The 18,194-nt window shown below is 38.2% G+C and overlaps 1 protein-coding gene across 1 annotated transcript in view; it reads right to left on the bottom strand.

Moving 5' to 3' along the window:
* The window catches only part of LOC129728570 (tyrosine-protein kinase ABL1), a 222,078-nt gene that overhangs the window by 72,367 nt on the left and 131,517 nt on the right, over positions 1–18,194 (bottom strand). Inside the window, exon 3 of the mRNA XM_055687020.1 lies at positions 12,279–12,400. Within this exon, the coding sequence (XP_055542995.1) occupies positions 12,279–12,400 (122 nt within the window). The remainder of the gene's footprint in view (positions 1–12,278; positions 12,401–18,194) is intronic.

The raw sequence follows: 18,194 nt of genomic DNA, 5'->3' as shown, positions 1-18,194 counted from the left end.
AGATATCGAAGCGGCTGGAGATCGGCACAAAAGAGAATCGTTAACCATCCGTGTTGGCTTTAAGTCACACGATTCTCTCAAATAGAGAAGCGTACAGTTGAACGATGCTGTCGCAGTCTGCAAGAGAGGCAACAGTATTTTTCGATACGGTGTCATGCAAAAATGTCAACTGTTCGACACACTGTCCGTAACATTCCTATTATCAATACTCTCATTTAAATTATTTAGTATGAACTTCGTCTATACCAAATAGTCGCAGAATTTTACTGCGAATTTATTGCCTTTTGCATCGAACAAATATTTCTAGATAACAGCATGAAGTTCCAGGATCCATTTGGAAGTCCTACGGTAAAAAGCAACGCAATCGGTGATTAAGTTATCTTACAGAACCTAAAGGCCCAGTTACACACACGGCGTAATGACGCCTTCTCCATACAAAATAGAAGGCCTGTTGGCGATCACGCATTCTATTTTGTATGGAGAAGGCGTCATTACGCCGTGTGTGTAACTGGGCCTTAAACAAATTGTCGAAAAACTGCTACATCTAAGGGAACATCCATAAGTGACGCAGCTTTTTTTTAGTTTTTTTTTTGACTCCCCTCCCCCATCGTAGCATTTCGTCACACAGTCAGACTTCCCTCTAGATAATTACGTGGCTTTCTAACAACCCCCCTCCATGACAATTTTTTTTGCAAATTTTATTGCCTTCCCCTCATTTATGGATGTTCCCTAACTTTAAGTGTAAGCACAACTAGTACAAAAAAAAAATCAAAACAACTGTTGACAAACTATGACAAAAAAACCCGCAAAACCCCTGAAGTGCTTTCAAAACTGTTTGTCTTCGCATGACTTCCCAAACTTGATTGGATGCATCCACGAAGTTTCTCAAAAAAATTTAAACAATCGTCGTTAATTTGCGAAAAGTGCAATTTCACAAAAAATGGGCAAATGGTCGATCACTATTGATCTGGCTGAAATTTCGTACAGATGTTCCTATGGGCTGAAGATGTCATTTCGTACTGTAGGTAATTTTTGCCGAATCATGACTAATTTGTGAAAAGGCTTTATGAAAATGACTACAAATATTTTAAAAATTATAAAATTATAGGGCCTAAATTAATCATCACGAAGAGTTCGTCTCCGGTAAAGCTGTAGATAATTTTTGTCTTTTCAAGAAAAATGAGCACCGTGAAAAAAAAAGTTGAAGAGGTTGTGTCTGAGACACGACCACAAGGTTAACGTAGAATTACAACAGCCTGTCTTATATCAATGTATTTTTTACAACAAATTAGGGAAAACACACGATTGTGGCTAATGATGGTCTGAACGCGTAACGTAATAATTCTCTTTCAACTCTCTTTTCTTGCTGTTTTCCAGAACCCAGAAGTCACAAACATGCCTTACAGCGATAAAAATATTTTTAGAGCCAAAACAGTTTCATTGATCGGTACAGTGTCTTTGGTTTTGCCGGTGACATTGCGCATTTCGTTTCTAGCAACTCGAACAAAACTAAATGATCGCTGGTGGGCGTTATGTTTCGTTTCTCGTATTTTTTCGACTTTGCGGGATAGATGAGCCGAAGGACAAATGACAATGACAGCTTCTTTTGTGCTTAAAGAAAAACTGGCAGAATGTGGTTTTCAAATTAAAAAACTAATTATTATAATTATATTTTTTTTCCTTAATTTTTGTTCGTCTTACGGTGTATATTTTTTTTTGAAAGGACAAAATTACTTTTTTTTCGAACTGATTTTTAAAAACGGCAGAGGCTAAATGGCTGAAAGCAAACGCGATGCAACAGTTCCGGACAAAACTTATTAAATTTTACGTACATGTTCAGCAATGCTGTGCAGTTCTGCGGTCCACCGGTTGGTTCGTCTGCTGTAGAATGCTGCGATCGAATGAGTTGCCTGCTTAGCCTAGCTGCACTGAAATCAGATGTTGCTCTGCCATATGCGAGTCGAGCTCGTTCCTAGTAAATAGCAACCATCTTCTTGCTACAGCAATCGGTTATACAATGGAGACTAAATTTCTGCATGCCTGCTTTTATATGTGGCTAAAAAAAGTTCAACTTCCGTCAGGTGTGTCTTACTGGGCCAGAGCATGTTAACCAACAACAACAACAAACTGGTTATGAAGTTAAATCGTTTGCATGCTATAGTGTTGGCTGTGCTAGGGAAGAAGGCCCTGCTTCAGTTTTTCCAATCAATTGTTTCAAGAATGAAGGAAATTCTTTGAATCTGACCGAGTTTTAATCATTTGAAAGTGGACAATTTTCGTGACGATTTCGTGGTTTTCGTTTTGACGTAGAATACGTCTTACGGCAACAATCACAGGGACCCAATTTAAATACAGGGATCCAATTTCAAAACCGAAAACATCGAGAGCGTCACAAAAGTTGTCCAATTTCAAACGTTTTTAACCCAGTCAGTTTCCAACCGATTTCTGTAATTTTTGCAGCAATCGATTGAGGATCATTTAGGAACCCGTCCAAATGCAGAAAATTGTAATCCGATTGTTCAAACTATTGTAATATTGAAAATTGTTGAACAATGTCGAAACGCAAATGTCGATTTTTTATTGGTCGCTTGCTGCCTTTCCCTAAATAGGACGACAGAATGGAGTACCTAGTTAGCCGGGAATGCACTCTTTGGGCTATATAAGAGACTGTTTCTCCTCAAGCAAATCAGTCTACTAGCAGCAGGCAGCAGCATCGGACATCAACACCGATGGCAGTAGGCGAAGGCAGCGTGGATCAGCAGCGGGCAACAGCGGCGGTGGTAGTGGTTAGCTGCAGTCCTACCTCTTTCAGTTCGGCTCCCCTTCGATCTGAGTTGGATCCCACCAGCGGTAATCCGATTCAGATATCGTTGGGCAAAAAAACAACCCGAAACTGAAAGAGATTCGCATCGCCAGAAGGTTTGAGAAGCCACCATCATCCAGCGTATGTATATACAGGATGTATGCACACAAAGTGTGTGAATATTTGTAGCGTGTGTCCCTAATATATAAGGTGTGTGGCTTGCTTTAAAGCGTGTGTGTATGTTTATGGCGTGTATGCATGTCTGTAGCGCGTGTGTGCATGTTTATAGCGCGTGCGGCACCGCCACCACCACCGCCACCACCACCGCCACCACCACCGCCACCACCATCGCCACCACCACCGCAACCACCACCGCCACCACCACCTATATAAGAGACTGTTTCTCCTCAAGCAAAACAGTTTACTAGCAGCAGGCAACAACAGCGAACATCAACACCGATGGCAGTAGGCGAAGTGGATCAAAAGCGGGCAACAGCGGCGGTGGTTGTGGTTAGCTGCAGTCCTACCTCTTTTAGTACGGCTCCCCTTCGATCTGAATTGGACCCCACCAGCGGTAATCCGATTCAGATATCGTTGGGCAAATACAACCCGAAACTGAAAGAGACTCGCACCGCCAGGTGGTTTGAGAAGCCACCATCATCCAGCGTATGTATATATAGAGTGTGTGCACATAACGTGTGTGAATATTTGTAGCGTGTGTCCCTAATATATAAGGTGTGTGGCTTGCTTTAAAGCGTGTGTGTATGTTTATGGCGTGTATGCATGCCTATAGCGCGTGTGTGCATGTTTATAGCACGTGTGGCTTGCTATATAGCGTGCGTGGTTTGCTATATAGCGTGTGAATGTCTAGCGTGTCTGTGCATGTCTATAGAGCGTGTGGCTAGAGTGCGTGGCTTGCTATATAGCGTGCGTGGCTAGCAGTATAGCGGTTGAAATTTTCATATATACACTACCCGTCATAAGTTTGGAATCGCTTCACTGAGTATTGCAACACCCAGTTTGAATATTGCAACACCCCGAAAAGTTTAGCATCACTCAAAATGGGCAAATTTCTGTAACTGTAACTGTAATATGCTTGACCAGAACTGGTGGCACAAGTCGAACACCGCAACTTTGTGGGTAGTAATGATCACGCGATAAGTTGAAGTCTAAATATGAAAAACTGCATGCACCCTAGCGCCGCATAGCGGGGTCATTCAGTATTAAATTGTCTATTATGTAGAAGCCTTTAGCCTTCTGAACAAGTTTGCTGAACACCGCAACTTTCTAGGTTGTCAAAAACACGAGATATCCGCCTTTTCCAGGTGATGCTAAACTTTTCGAGAGGCGTTGCAATGTTCAAACTGGGTGTTGCAATACTCAGTAAAGCGATTCCAAACTTATGACGGGTAGTGTAATTGCTAACAAACCACCTCATGTAGAATTTGATTATCACTGTGAATCATTCAAAACTAAATAAAAAGTTTGCCATGTTGAAAAAATATTCACTTGTCAATAAATGGCATTGACAAACACAATTAACCTCAAAGTTTATCTGAAGAATTAACCCCAATTCAGTGTATTCCCAAACCTATTCCAAGAAATACATTGGCATAAGGCAGGCTGTCGTATTCTACGTTACCTCTGCGGTCGTGTCTTATAAACAACCTCTTCAACTTTTTTCTATTTGTACCCCTTAATATGCTGCTGTAAGACGTTATTCTTGGTAGAAAAAAACTAAGCTTTTCGAGATAAATAATTTTTTTTTTCTATTTTTTTGTCGAAAAAAATTTTTTTCCCACGGTGTTTTTTCTGTCTAAATTGTTATTTACGACATTCTGGCTCTAAAAATTTTTTTAACCATCGATACTCTTTTCACAAATTGGACGTGATTCAAAAAAAAAAAACAATAATAGCACAAAATGACATCTTTAGCCCATAGAAACATCTATGCAAATTTTCAACCGAATAAAAAATGACAATTGAAAAAGTGTAAAATTGCTCCATTTTTTATGAAAATGCTCAGAACAAAGTTACCAATTAACACAATATCAGAAAAAACGGCTTGGAATTGTTACGAAAAGCTTGTTGTTTCATAGCTGTTGCAGAAGAGTAACAAAATTGTTTCCAAATTATTCAGCCCTGTGACAAAACAAATCATGATGGTAAATAGAGCCAGAATACACTGATTGTCACTAACCATTAAAGAATGTCTACAAACTTGTTGAAAAATTAGAAATTATTTATTGGCTAGTTTCTCATTCGTTGCGCAACTGTTGCTTAAAGATAAAACTGTGCAAAAAAAAATTAAAAGCACAAACTGAGATGAGGAAATTGTTCCAAATGTTTTCTCAAAATTGATGCATCTGTTAAAAGTTGTTTACGAATGATAGAAAAACTGTTTCAAAAATCCACAGAATTCTTACATGATTAAGGGGTTCTAAAAAAATCGAAAAAACATTTTAGCTAAAAAAAAAATCAAAGAACATTTTCACCAATTTTCATAAAGATTTGAGCAATAGGAAAAAAAGGTAGAGCGATTTGAAGCGCGCCTCGTCACGGCCGCATAAGCTCAACTTTATACGCGTTTATCTCGGAATGGTGTTTCTCAAAAAATGACTCTGCCGTGTTTACGGTTGCGGTAAAACTACTTAACTGTTGTTGTGCTGTTGTTGATCAACAGAGCTTTTAGAAAGTTACTACTTTTATGCAATAACAAAAGTGCTACACGTTTAGTATAAATCCAAACTTTGCCCGTTTTTCTCGAGCAAAAAGGTATATACCTAACTTAGGGGCAATTTTTGAAGAATAGATCTCAGATGTTGAAGTGATAAATAGGTGTTAAAGAAAGCTTGGAAAATATTTATAATGACGACGTAGTTAACGAAACAAAGTAAGAGAGAGAGAATCTCTCATTGTTACTTTGGTCCTTTTGAAAAATTACGTGAGATTTGTTAAAAATTCATCTGACGAAAATAGTCTTAATGAATATGAACTAGTCAATGTGACTAAAATTACGACGAACTCTTATTGCGAATTTGTATGTACAGTCCCTCTACAATTCTGGGTTATGTAGTCTGAATGTTCAAAAATGGATATAAAATCGGAAAATTTATCAACTACGAATGTTTTACTATCTATCTCTGTGTTCTGATATGTACTTTCGATCAACAATTAGTTTCACTGCAGTTGATGCGTGTAAATTTGTTGGGAAGGAAAATATCACTTACATAGCAAAAGACACAATTATGGGTCACTTTTGGCATTCAAAATCATTTAGTCTATAAGATCGTCAAAATACATTCTTGTTTTGTTCATTCTTGTTTTGTTGTTGTAAAAGCTTGATAATAAGTTATTTTATTTAGTCTTGATGCATTATCATGGAAAAGTAATAAAACAGCCAAGATATGAACTGACTCACAATTGTGCACCGCAAAATGTAATATTACTACAATTATGGGTGACTTCACTTATTGCGCCGAGCAGAATTATAGTTTTTAGTGACATTTTCAACTCAAAATCCTTTTAATCGTATAAATAAGGTTACAAGCGAGTCACAAAAAAATACCACTGCTAATGAAAATTGTTCAGTTTCGTGAGAATAGACGTATTTTTGTGTAAAAGTGACCCATAATTGTAGCTGACCCACAACTGTGGAGGCACTGTATGACGGAATGCCGAAATCAAAAAGATCTTCCACTTTGGAGAATGATTGAATGCAGCAAGCTAATGGGTCGTTGAATCCGAAATTAGCTCGGTGAAAGCTAGGTTGTAGAAATTCAGTAGAGCGAAGAAGACACTGTGAGACCCTGAAATTCAATTTAGAAAGGATTTTTGGTGAATCGATTTCGTAGTTTAGAACTTTAGCTACGAACACCTCTTGTTGAACTTCTCTGCGTCGTTGCAATGTGTCAACCCTAAGCAGACGACAAAGGTGGAGGCAGGTTGATCGGGTCACGCCACGGAAGATCTCTTAACGCAATCCGCACGAATCTTTTCTGCACTCGCTCAAATCGCAAATTCCAGACTAGTTGTTGGGGGCATCAAACCAAGCTTTCATTTTCGAGGAGTGGTCGAACGATAGCACAATACAACGCCTTCAAGCAATGGGGATACATAAAGTTGCGAGCAATTTCCGAAACGAAACCAAGTTATCTCGTCGCTTTAGCGATTATGTTGGTACGATGTAGATTAAATGTAAGGTTAGAATCCAATAGAACTCTAAGGTCACTAACGCGGTCAACTCTAGTTAGGTCTTGAATATCAATTTGATAGTTGAATACAATTGGATTCATTTTGCGGTGAAAGCTCATCACTTGACACTTACTCAAGCAAATCGTCAACCAGTTTTTGCGACACCAGTAAACGAACTTATCCAAAAGTCCTTGAAGCCGCCGACAGTCGTCGATAGAGCGTATTATCAGATCCAGCTTAAGATCGTCTGCGTATACTAGTTTAGTTTACAGACAACATCCAGTAGTAAGAAAACGTCATTGAAGAACAGCGTTAACAAAAAAGGTCCTTAGTTGCTACCTTGTGGAACGCCGGAGGTTTTTGAAAACAGAGACGAACAGCAGTAATTAATGTATACTCTTAGAACTCTATCGCATAAGTATGAGCTAAGCCAACCGACAAACCTCTGTGATGCACCAAGCCGTAGCCGTAGATTTTTTAGTAATATTTTATGGTCGCTGCCTTTAAATCTGTATAGATTACGACGATTCGAGCTTTTTGTTCGGTGTGCGATATGCAAGTCGACGTGAGGTCAAACAAGTTTGTACTTACTGACCGAAAAAGATGCAAAATTAACAGGTAAGCTTGCACAAATTTGTTATTTGAATATTTTTAAGCTGATAAGCAGTTTTGTAGTTTTTCCATAATTTTTGCTCATAACTTAAAAATAAAAGAAAGAAATCTACTCCTTTAAATATACATCTACTGTTACTCCTGTAAGTCCTCCTAAATACATTTGAAAATGACTAAAAATATGGCTAAAATATCAATAGTGTGTGAATGTAACAAAGTTGTGACAAGACGAAACGTCATCAATCGTGTGGTGTGCTCAATGATGTGACAGAATCAATCCTCTTTTGATAGGAGCTTGAAAAAATAGTATCCATTAGAGAAAAAATGCTTTCATCGGTCAAAAAGTTGAAACATTGACCAGGCACGTGTTCCCGAAATCCGATTGAGCTGAAACCTTGCACGGGGACTTTTTTTGAGAAGACGAAACTTTTAACTCCTAACTAAACGAAATTCGAAGGTCATTTTTCATACATACATTGACGCCCTAGTCAACAATAAACAGATGTGCATATGGCATTATGTGCAAATCCTAAACTCATTAAAAAAGGAAAGAGCGAAATACTTGAACTAAAATTACAGTGAACTTCAGCAGAATATTTTAAAATATTCCCTCTACAACATTAAGGCAACATCAAATAGAATGAACAATAGAATTTTGGTTAATAGGCATCTCTATTCGATGCTAACAAAATTTTACAGTATCATAGGGTAGCTTATTTTGGATTGTATTATTTTTATTTTTATTTTTGAAACGGTGAAGTTTACGACTTTGTAGCAAGGATGAATGCAATTATAATAGATGGTCTGTGTTATGCTGTTCGTATAAGAAAACTTGACTGTGATATTTGTATCACCATAGTAATTTGTTACCTATGGAATGGTGTCATAAAATTGCTAGATATTTTATCAGTAAAATTGCTTTTTTCGGTTTTCCAGTCATTTGATTATCAAAACGAAAATATATTTTCTATTTCCGACGTTTCGATTTAATATAAAATCTTTTTCAAAGATTAGAATCTGTTTTAAAATAGACATTTTATCTTTTCAAAAACATAATGATGGTTAAATTACTTTCAATAGTATAAGTATTATTGGTGACTAAAATCTTTCATTGCAATGTTACTGTGTCTGATAAGTTAATATAGATAATTTATTTATTTATTTATTTATTTGTCAGCGTCTCGAACTTGTTATAACAAAGGTTCCACAGACTGTAAATTATTCTAAGGCTCTAATTCTATTCTTAAAAATACATTTAGGAATATTAAAATCGAATTCTCTAGTGACACTGTTAAACGAACGAAGACATCTGTCCAGAGGATTATTAAAACCATAGGAAGGTCTATGACGTCTAATAAACATAAGTCACGCTCACGCAATCGTCAAGTAGGGACATAAAACGATACATTACATAACAATGAAGGACTGTCAAGATTCCTCTGAATCAGATCAAACGCAAAAATCCTCTGCAAATTAGTACGTCTGGAATTAAGCATCTCCAAGGCGATAAGTTTACAGCGGCTTTCATAACTGGGCAGGTTAGCTGGGTCAGACCAAGACTAGTGGCGAAGGGCAAATCGAATAAAGCAACGCTGGACTCTCTCTAGTCGAATAATTTGCGTTGTATAAACTGGCGACCACACGCATACCGCATATTCCAAAATGCTCCGAACCAGCGAGCAAAACAGCGCCTTGAGAGCATAAATGTCGTTGAAGTCTTTGGTGGTACGTCGAACAAATCCTAGTGTTGCGAACGCTTTAGCGGTTGTGATAGAGATGTGCTCGTCGAACTTGAGTTTACTATCAACGATGACTCCAAGATCTCAGATAGAAGCAAAACGTTGCAAGGTCTTTACTCCAATAGAGTAATCGAAATCGATTCTAGTTTGCCGGCGGGAAAATGTTATGGATTTACATTTTTCGATGTTTAATTCCATCCCGTTTTCAAGGCACCAACGTTGTAACTCATTTATATCCGTCTGTAGTACATAACACTCGAGGTGAGTCTTCACAATGCGATAAATTTTTAAATCGTCAGCGTACAGCAATTCCTCACATTTCAAACGAGAGCACAGATCGTTGATGAATAATATAAATATGAGCGGACGTAGGACACTACCTTGTGGAACGCCAGATGCGATGGAGAAGGTGCGAGAATGCGAGCCGTTGACGTTGACGAAAGCATTTCGCTCTGTCAAATAGGAGCGCAGCCAATCCGTAATCCAGCATGGAAAACCCATGTAATTGAGTTTAGCTATAGCAATATTATGTGGCAACTTGTCAAACGCTTTTGCGAAGTCGAAATATATGGTGTCGATCTGTTGTCTGTTCTCAATTTCGTTTAAAGGAAACTGGTAAACGTCGTAGATTCGTAGTTGTTGCCCGTTTCTTTACAAATCCGTGTTGAGACTCTACAATACACTAGTGTCGTAGATAGAGACGTGTATTCACGTCGAAAGAGGGCCTCCTATATTTAAAATCACACTCTCATCAAATTTATATACTTTCTGTTCATTAAAGGTAACAAACGAAAGTTGGATAGCAAGAGCTCGAAAGCGAAGCCGCCAATCAAAGCTATACGATAGCCAGAATCAGCGTGTAGCTGCGCTTTACCTATATTTTAGTGAAAATCATCAAAAAATGGGACCACCTGATGCTGGCATCTCAAGTACCGCCGCTTTGTGTGCGCAATGTTCGACCGAGTCGAGTATCGGGTTTCGCGCAAGCACTTGGCACAAATCTCGTTTAATCAATCACCCTTCTTCCATTGATCGCCATGCAATGTGTAGTAGCAAAATGTGCAATCTTTCCCATCGAGGAAACACTATCGAACCCGCTGAAGCATCCAGCACATACTTCCGAGTCCATTAGTGAGTGGGTCTTGCTTTTGGGTGTTGTTCACGTAGGTATGTGCGAATGGCGAGCGCCACTTTTTCGCATTTGCTTTGGGTACGTGTGTGTTACGAATCTGCTGCTTGCGGTGCGGCACTTTGCTGCCATGGGCCCCCGGATCGCGATCAATCGTCCGCAGCGGAAACGTACGTACGGCGGTGATCATCGCGGCACACGTTATCGTGTAATACGCAGGTGACCAAGCAGACCGTCCCAGTGAGCGGTCGGTTTCCGCCTTTCGTCTGTGGAGTGCCTTTGAATGATGGAAAAAAGTGCGAGAAGATGTCTTACAACCTACTTGCTACGCACGCAAGGAGTCCTCGTGGTGTGTTAATACGATTACAATACTTTGTGCTGTTTAATATCTGTATGGTCGTAATGAATATTAGATGTTGTCGCAAAATAAAATACATTGTTGGCGAGCTTAGCAGCAATAGACTAAATTCAACCTAATTGCCATACTTTTAGTCAATTATTGTTTGCAGAAAAAAAAACAAATTTGCACAGTAGAAAATGGGACGCATTATGTTGAACCCCAGTCATCGCATGGAAAATTTCGATGAATATTAAAAAGTTCGTTAGGACAATGTACCAACTGGGGCTAGCGCGAGCGTTGCAATACAGCCACGAGTTCGCTTATTGTGGCTATAATTGCCCGAAAAGAGCGAGAGATAAAACATCGCGCCCAGTAAATTACTTATTTAACAGATGCAAATTTGGCGTGTTGTTGTTGATTGATGAATGCCAACAACAGCCCCGACCGACCGTTCATTCATACGCACCGAACCGCTTGCAGTAAGTTACGACGGTGAGGCTGATTTGAACGGTAATAGGCGCATCGTTTGGTGAAAATAGCCGCAAAGACTGCTGCACAATACTCGCAAAGTAGCCGGACGATGATAGTAATAATGAGCCGATTTGTGGAGCGTTTTGTGTTTTGTTTGTTCATAAAAAATATTAACAATCAACAGCAGATGATCACAAATTCATAGCCGATTTGTGTATACCAACTGCACGGAAGAGAATGATTCCACCGCATGAAAATACGGAAAAATAATAGTAGAAGGAATTGAAACATAAATTGTGTTCGATTATTTCGTTAAAAATAGTTGCACTTCCGTATCAGATCAAGAGTTCAGTGGTATGAAATTAGAGCTGGTATAGAAAAACTGGAAGAAGTTTTTCGTATGTGTTTCTCCATGATTTAAAATAAACTTAGCATCGATTCAAATGTGGTTTTTGATAAAATTCATTAAGTTGGAAACTAATCGCTTGCCCTGAAAAGAACAGTTTAGAGCTTTAAAAATTTGAATTTTTTAGGTTTTTCCACATAATGATATTATCTCGAATAGATCTCGACGATTCATGCATTTCTAAGACATTTGGAATCATTTTTTTTTCAGATATCGACAACCTGTGCTTTTCTTTATTAGTCGAAAAAGTGTAACTGTGACCGCTTTGAGGCACGTGTTGTTGAGGTCTGATTTTGTTGAAATTTTCATAGAGGCTTTTTTCGAGATGATTAAACTTTTGAGTTCTACTTCTAAGCGAAATTCGAAGGTGTAACTTTTTTCATACATGTCATTACCGCGCTAATGTGCAATATATGTGACACTTTTTCGTTACACTTTTTCAGAATACGCCACCCTACTAAAGTAAGACGTCGTCCTACGTAAAAATTCAGAACAAAACGACTCAACTTTTTTATATTTCCCCATCTGAACAATGCAGAAAAAAGATCTCCGGAGAAAGTTATGCGGTCTGCAACTTCACTTACCTTAGTATGTTAGGATGCGAAAGTTTATTCAGCAGTTGAACCTCCCGCAGCATGTTGGGCCTATTTGCTCGCAATTGGTTCATTTTTAGCACCATTACGTCACCGGTCGTACGATGCGTCACCTGCAAATAAAGAAATGAAATATTCTAATCAGATCATTCACGCGCGCATATAAACTCATATTTTAACAAAATGATTCTAAATTTTATAATAACGTGACACGAACGGTTGCCGCAATCCTAGAGCCAAAATCTTTCACGGGACTATGCTCTCGGATGAGGAGCGTCAAATGAATCGAATAATAGACTGCAACAATGCTGATCATTTTAAAAATTTCACTCTGTTCATGCCTTCGCTTGAAAATTGTCTTAGTAAGTAAACATTTCGTCGACGAGTTTGATTACACAAGCAACTGGAGCTTATTAATTAAACGGTGGTGGAATCTGCGGTCTATCCACGCACAGAAGATTGATGCCATCATACCTGGGTGGGCATTTCTCTTATTAAAAAAAGCTACAAAGACGCCTGCAGCAATTGTAATATTATGCTGCCGAGCATATGCTGTTAATTTGTATTTTCCATTTTGTTTTTCTCATACATTTTCTCATTATTTTTTCCGTTGTGCGTTTCGACTTTCTTCGGCAGCGCGAAGTGCAGGGATAGCGGTAGAGCTCTGAACTAAAGTGTACATTTCGTAGTTAATTGGCGACCAGCACGACCAACACGGCAATTTTGGGTATACGCATGCTCTAGGCATTGCATTCTCCTTATCTCCCCTAACAGCTAGAAAGTGAATTGTAGTTTCCTGTGAACATTCACTTCCCAAAAATTATTATGTATCTTGTTCAACAGTTTAAAATTTCTGTTGCGAAAAACACCAAACTGCAGTACGAAATTCTATCCTAAATGTGCATCTGTAGGCAAATGAGATCAGCTAACAAACAACAAAAATCGACAAGGCACATTCCATGCTCTCTTAAGCAACCCCAGCCAGCGTGGAGCACACCAGTCAGAGTGTGGAAAGCAAATTAACGAAGCAATTAGCTTCGGCATCGAGTATCGCCTTGCCACAAGTTTCCTAAATTCGTGTTCGTGTGATGCCCTGAATTCGAGCACCCCACTGTCTGCAGTTCTCGTATTGATCTCCAGTGCATGGCGAAACAAGCCTAGTATAATTGGGCGTTTTAGATGCCCGTGTATGCAAAGAGTGTCACCATAAAAATGCAAATCAGCCTGCATCGAACTGCTATTGTTTGAGGTATGTTATTAAAAGCATTGGCCCCGCCACTACAACCAGCACTAATTGGTTTCGATTCGGCTTCTTCGCAGAAAATCATTACGGTGATTAAAATGTTTCTGCGATACGACACACAGTGACAACCTTGCGTGCCACCACCAAGAGAGACAACCTCAATTACGATAGTACAAATATCGAAATACTCCCTCGTCGTCGTGTGTCGTAAATCCGGACGGGAATTACTCTATCCATCACAGAATAATAGCCTCGGAGCGGATAATGCTTTGCACTTGAATTTGTGTTCCTCCGCAGGAAGGCAGCTAATTCTAGCATTCAAATTCACACACAGGTGGTTACGGTGCGCTTAATCGATCGATAAATCAATCAAGTTAATGTCCTGCGTTTCCTTATCGGTATCCCGTATCTCCCCAGTTGAGTGGAACTCGGAGTTAACTTGTCTTTTCACGCCCGATAAAAGACAGGAAATGATTAACCCTCTAGTGCCCAGTGCCGCCTTTAGACGGTCTTCCGTCAAACCTCTAAAAAGTTTCAATAAGCACTTAAAAATGTTTATAAGGCTTTATGGTGATTTTTCGAAGTCCGTCTAGAAATTAATTTGGGCACTAGAGGGTTAAGATTGCTTCCAACCAAAATTAATGTTTTCATTAAAAAAAAATTACATAGGTATTTTTCCAGAAAATTGAGTATTGTGGTTCATAAATTTTTAGTTGAATAAAAACAATGTGAGAATTAGTTGAAGGGAACTAGTTACACTTTATAAAAATGTATACACTTAAAATCTGATTTTTTCTCTACGAGAACTTTACAATGTTAGCTAAGCATTAATAACTTTTTGAATTAAGAGAAATGAAAAAGGAGGTAATAAATTCGACTTTCTAAAAGGTCGTTTTCAGGTTGCCCAAACGTGATTTATGAAAAAATGACTTTTTCAAGCTACAAAACCACTCTTTTGCACTGTTTTCAAATCTGTTCGATTCCGAAATTTTTCCATATATTTTTTTATTTTTGTGGGGCTGTTTTTGAATATTGTGCATGGTTTGGTTCAGCATCGCATTCAATTATTTGACTCACAGAGCCCACTGAACATCACAAAAAAGTGAATTTTCCTTATAATTTTCAGATAAAACCCTTCAAAACACATATAAAAAGCTTTTACGATCAAGAACTGACATTTTTACTGCAAAGCGGAATTCAAGACGAAAATTTACATGAAAAAAGATCCTTGATATTTTATCGGGGGCTGAGATATCGGCGTTTTTACATGTGATGGAAAACTATGCATTTTGTCAAAAATGCCACTAAAGCTCAATATCTCCATTGCACAGTGTTTTATTTTGCCGTTTGTGCGTATAATTTCATAAATAGTGATTGAAATGTTGATTATAGCCATGAGGTATGTTCGGAGAAGTTTCAGGATATTCAAAAATGCATTTTTTAATGTAGAAAGAAGGGTGAGTGAGATAAAAAATTTACTTTTTATTCAGAATGAGATAGACGCAAGGTGTCTTCGACAAAGTTTTAGGTTATCTTAAAACAAGAAACTTTGCCGAAGACATCATGTTTCTATCTCTTACATATTACGAGCTACATTGAGTTTTCTATTAGAAGGCACGAAAAATCATAATTATCGTTCTAACTTTTTTCGCAGATTTTTCCAAATTTTGAAACCTTCTACTAAGTTATCGACCTTCCAAAAATACATTTGTTTTCTGAACATTGTTATTTTTTATCTCCTAAAATAAAACAGTTATTTAACATATTTGTTTTTTTTTATTCTCGCTTATTTTCCGTCGGTCTAGTTCCGCCACTGTTGTGGCCAATCACCGACGCCCAGGGAGGCGACTCCACACCCAGGACCCTAACTCACGACCCGCGCCAACGGCTTTACTTCCTCATGCGATGGAAGGCGTGATCCCAGAGATTTTTCGCCTCAGAAAATCTCCCGGTGTCAGCTAGGACTGAATCTAGACCAGTTGGGTTGGTTGTGAGTGGATCACGCCACCTCACAACCATCGACACCTATGTCGGCGGTGGGATTCGAACCCAGGCGTCGAGCGTGGTTGGCGGAGACCTTACCAACCACACTAGGCCCCCGCTCTAACATATTTGTTAAAATGCATAATTTTCCATCACATAGAAAAATGCCAATATCTCAGCTCCTCGATAAGATATCAAGTATCTTTTTTCATGTAAATTTTCGTGGTTAATCCCGCTTTACAATGAAAATTTCAGTTCTTGTTCAAAGTTTTTTTTTATTTGTGTTTTGAAGGGATTTATCTAAAAATTATTAGAAAAATTATTTTTTTTGTGATGTTTGATGGGCTCTGGGAGTCAAAAAACTGAATACAATGCTGAACCAAACCAGGCAAAATATTCAGAAACAACCCCACAAAAATAAAAAAATGTACGAAAAAATGTAGGAATCGAACAGAATTGAAAAAAGTGCAAAAAAGTGGGTTTGTAGCTTAAAAAAGTCATTTTTTAATAAATCACGTTTAGGCAACCTGAAAACGACCTTTTAGAAAGTCGAAATGTTCTACAAAAATGCTATAAATAACATAATCTTTCTATTTAGGGCTGAGCACCTTGACTTTTTCAACATTTTCCAAAACATTGTTTATAATTTGGCGAGTTTGAATAACAAATTTTTTCACAACATTTCGTAAAAGGCGCGTGAATAATTACTTAGTAAAACATGTTTTGTACAATAAATTTTTAATAGCAGGTAGAATCACATACCTATCAGAAGTGTAAGTAGAGAAAAAATTCGATATATTTGCGTTTTTTTATAATGTATGTAGTTATATGAAACTTCGCGACACCATCACCGAAGAGTAATAAGAGAGTAAAGGTAAACAAAATAAATTTTATTTCTCCTCTCTTTTCTTCCTATGCTACAGCGGTTATCGTTGCTGATGATGATTTTACATAGCACTGTTAGTTGCATATTGGATCCACCTCTTGCGCTTTTTCGGTTATTTATAAGTAGAAAAATGTAACGGATGCGAATTATTATAATCATGGAATGCTGCTTTGAGAGTTGCATTTGCTTCATTGCAACAATGTTTGCTGCTTGGGATCGATCAGTGTTGGTCAATCCTTCCCAAGAATAAAAGAATTTAAGAAAAAAAGACATTCTCAAAAAAAGAACAATATTAGGGGTGAGCAATAGAATAATATGTCGGCAGTGGAATGTGATACGAATATAGATTGTGGAACAGCACCACCGTCCCAGTAGCTTGATTGGTCAGATACCATGCCGGAGACAAGAAGTTCATGACTCGCCTAAATTCGGTATATTTTACAAGTCTATATCATATTTTTGGTTCCCTTATTTTTCGCTTCCCCAGCTGCACACAAGTCTGCATTTAATAAGCTTGGATTCTGGTAACATCGAGAGCGACACGCAATGTGTCCACTTTGGAATGCTCAAAACTCAGTCAATTTCCAACGGATTTTACAAGAAGTTTAGGTAGTCACGTATAAAAGCTAGCATGCAGAAATTTATTCTTCATTGTATGACTGATTACTGCAGCAAGAGGACGGTTGATTCACTAAAAAAAATTGCTCCGCCTGCAACCGACAGAACAGTAGCTGATTTTAGCGCAGCTAGGCGGAGCAGGCGGCTCATTCGATCGCACCGTTCCAAAGCAGACAAATCAACCGGCGAATCGCAGCACTGTGCAGCATTACTGAACATGTCCGTTTATAATTTTGTCCGAATCTGTCGCGTCGCATTTGCTTTCAGTCATTTGGCTACTGCTAATAACTGTGAGTGTGGTTGATTTTATACTGAAAGCGAAGCAATGCTATTCGCGTCTTTCTCATGTGAGGAATAATATCAACAATGGGAAAATATATAAAAAAGTTTAGCTTCGCTTTCAGTATAACATCGGTCTGTGTCGGTAGCGTGTGTGTATGACTTGTCCTTGATGACAGCGGTAACAACTATGCAAAAAAAATAGAAATGGGTTCTTGTTTTTTCTGGACCGCGGACGACGCAGGTATCGAAAATGTTTCTTTTCCCTTGCCATTACCTAGTTTGCGATTTTTTTGTTTTGCCTGTTCGACACTCCTACCGGAAGTTTAACTCTCAGTAATCACGTATGAAAACTCGCATGCAGAAATTTGATTTTCATTGTATAACTGATTACCAAGTTTACGATTTTGGCGTAAAATTACGTTTCACGGCAACATAGGGGTGCAAATATAAAAACCAAAAACATCGAGATTGTCACGAAAATTGTCTAATTCCAATAATTATAACTCAGACAGTTTTGAGGATTTTATCGCATGAAATCAAAGTAGAACGGCACTTATTGAAAAAATATATTGACATAAGACAGGCTGTCGTAATTCTACGATAACCTTGCGATCTGTGTCTTATAAACAACTTCTTTAATTTAAATCGGTTAAAGTAATGTTATTCTAACGTCGCTATAGTGAGCAACTACACAAGAACATGAGGAAAGTACGTAAAGTGTCACAAAACGGAGTTTTTTTTTTGAGGGTACAATATAAATAAGAACGAGTCTAAAATTTCTCTAGTCAATTAAAGAAATCAACGAAACTTAGAGTTTGCTAAGCAAAAATTTGATATTTTACGAATTATCGATCATCTCAAAACTAACGGTACCACTTAAATATCAAAAAGTTTG

This window comes from Wyeomyia smithii, chromosome 1 (assembly GCF_029784165.1).
Source record: "Wyeomyia smithii strain HCP4-BCI-WySm-NY-G18 chromosome 1, ASM2978416v1, whole genome shotgun sequence".
Lineage (NCBI taxonomy): Eukaryota > Metazoa > Arthropoda > Insecta > Diptera > Culicidae > Wyeomyia > Wyeomyia smithii.
The sequence above is the reverse complement of the archived record's forward strand: the minus strand, read 5'-3'. Positions and strand labels throughout refer to the sequence as shown.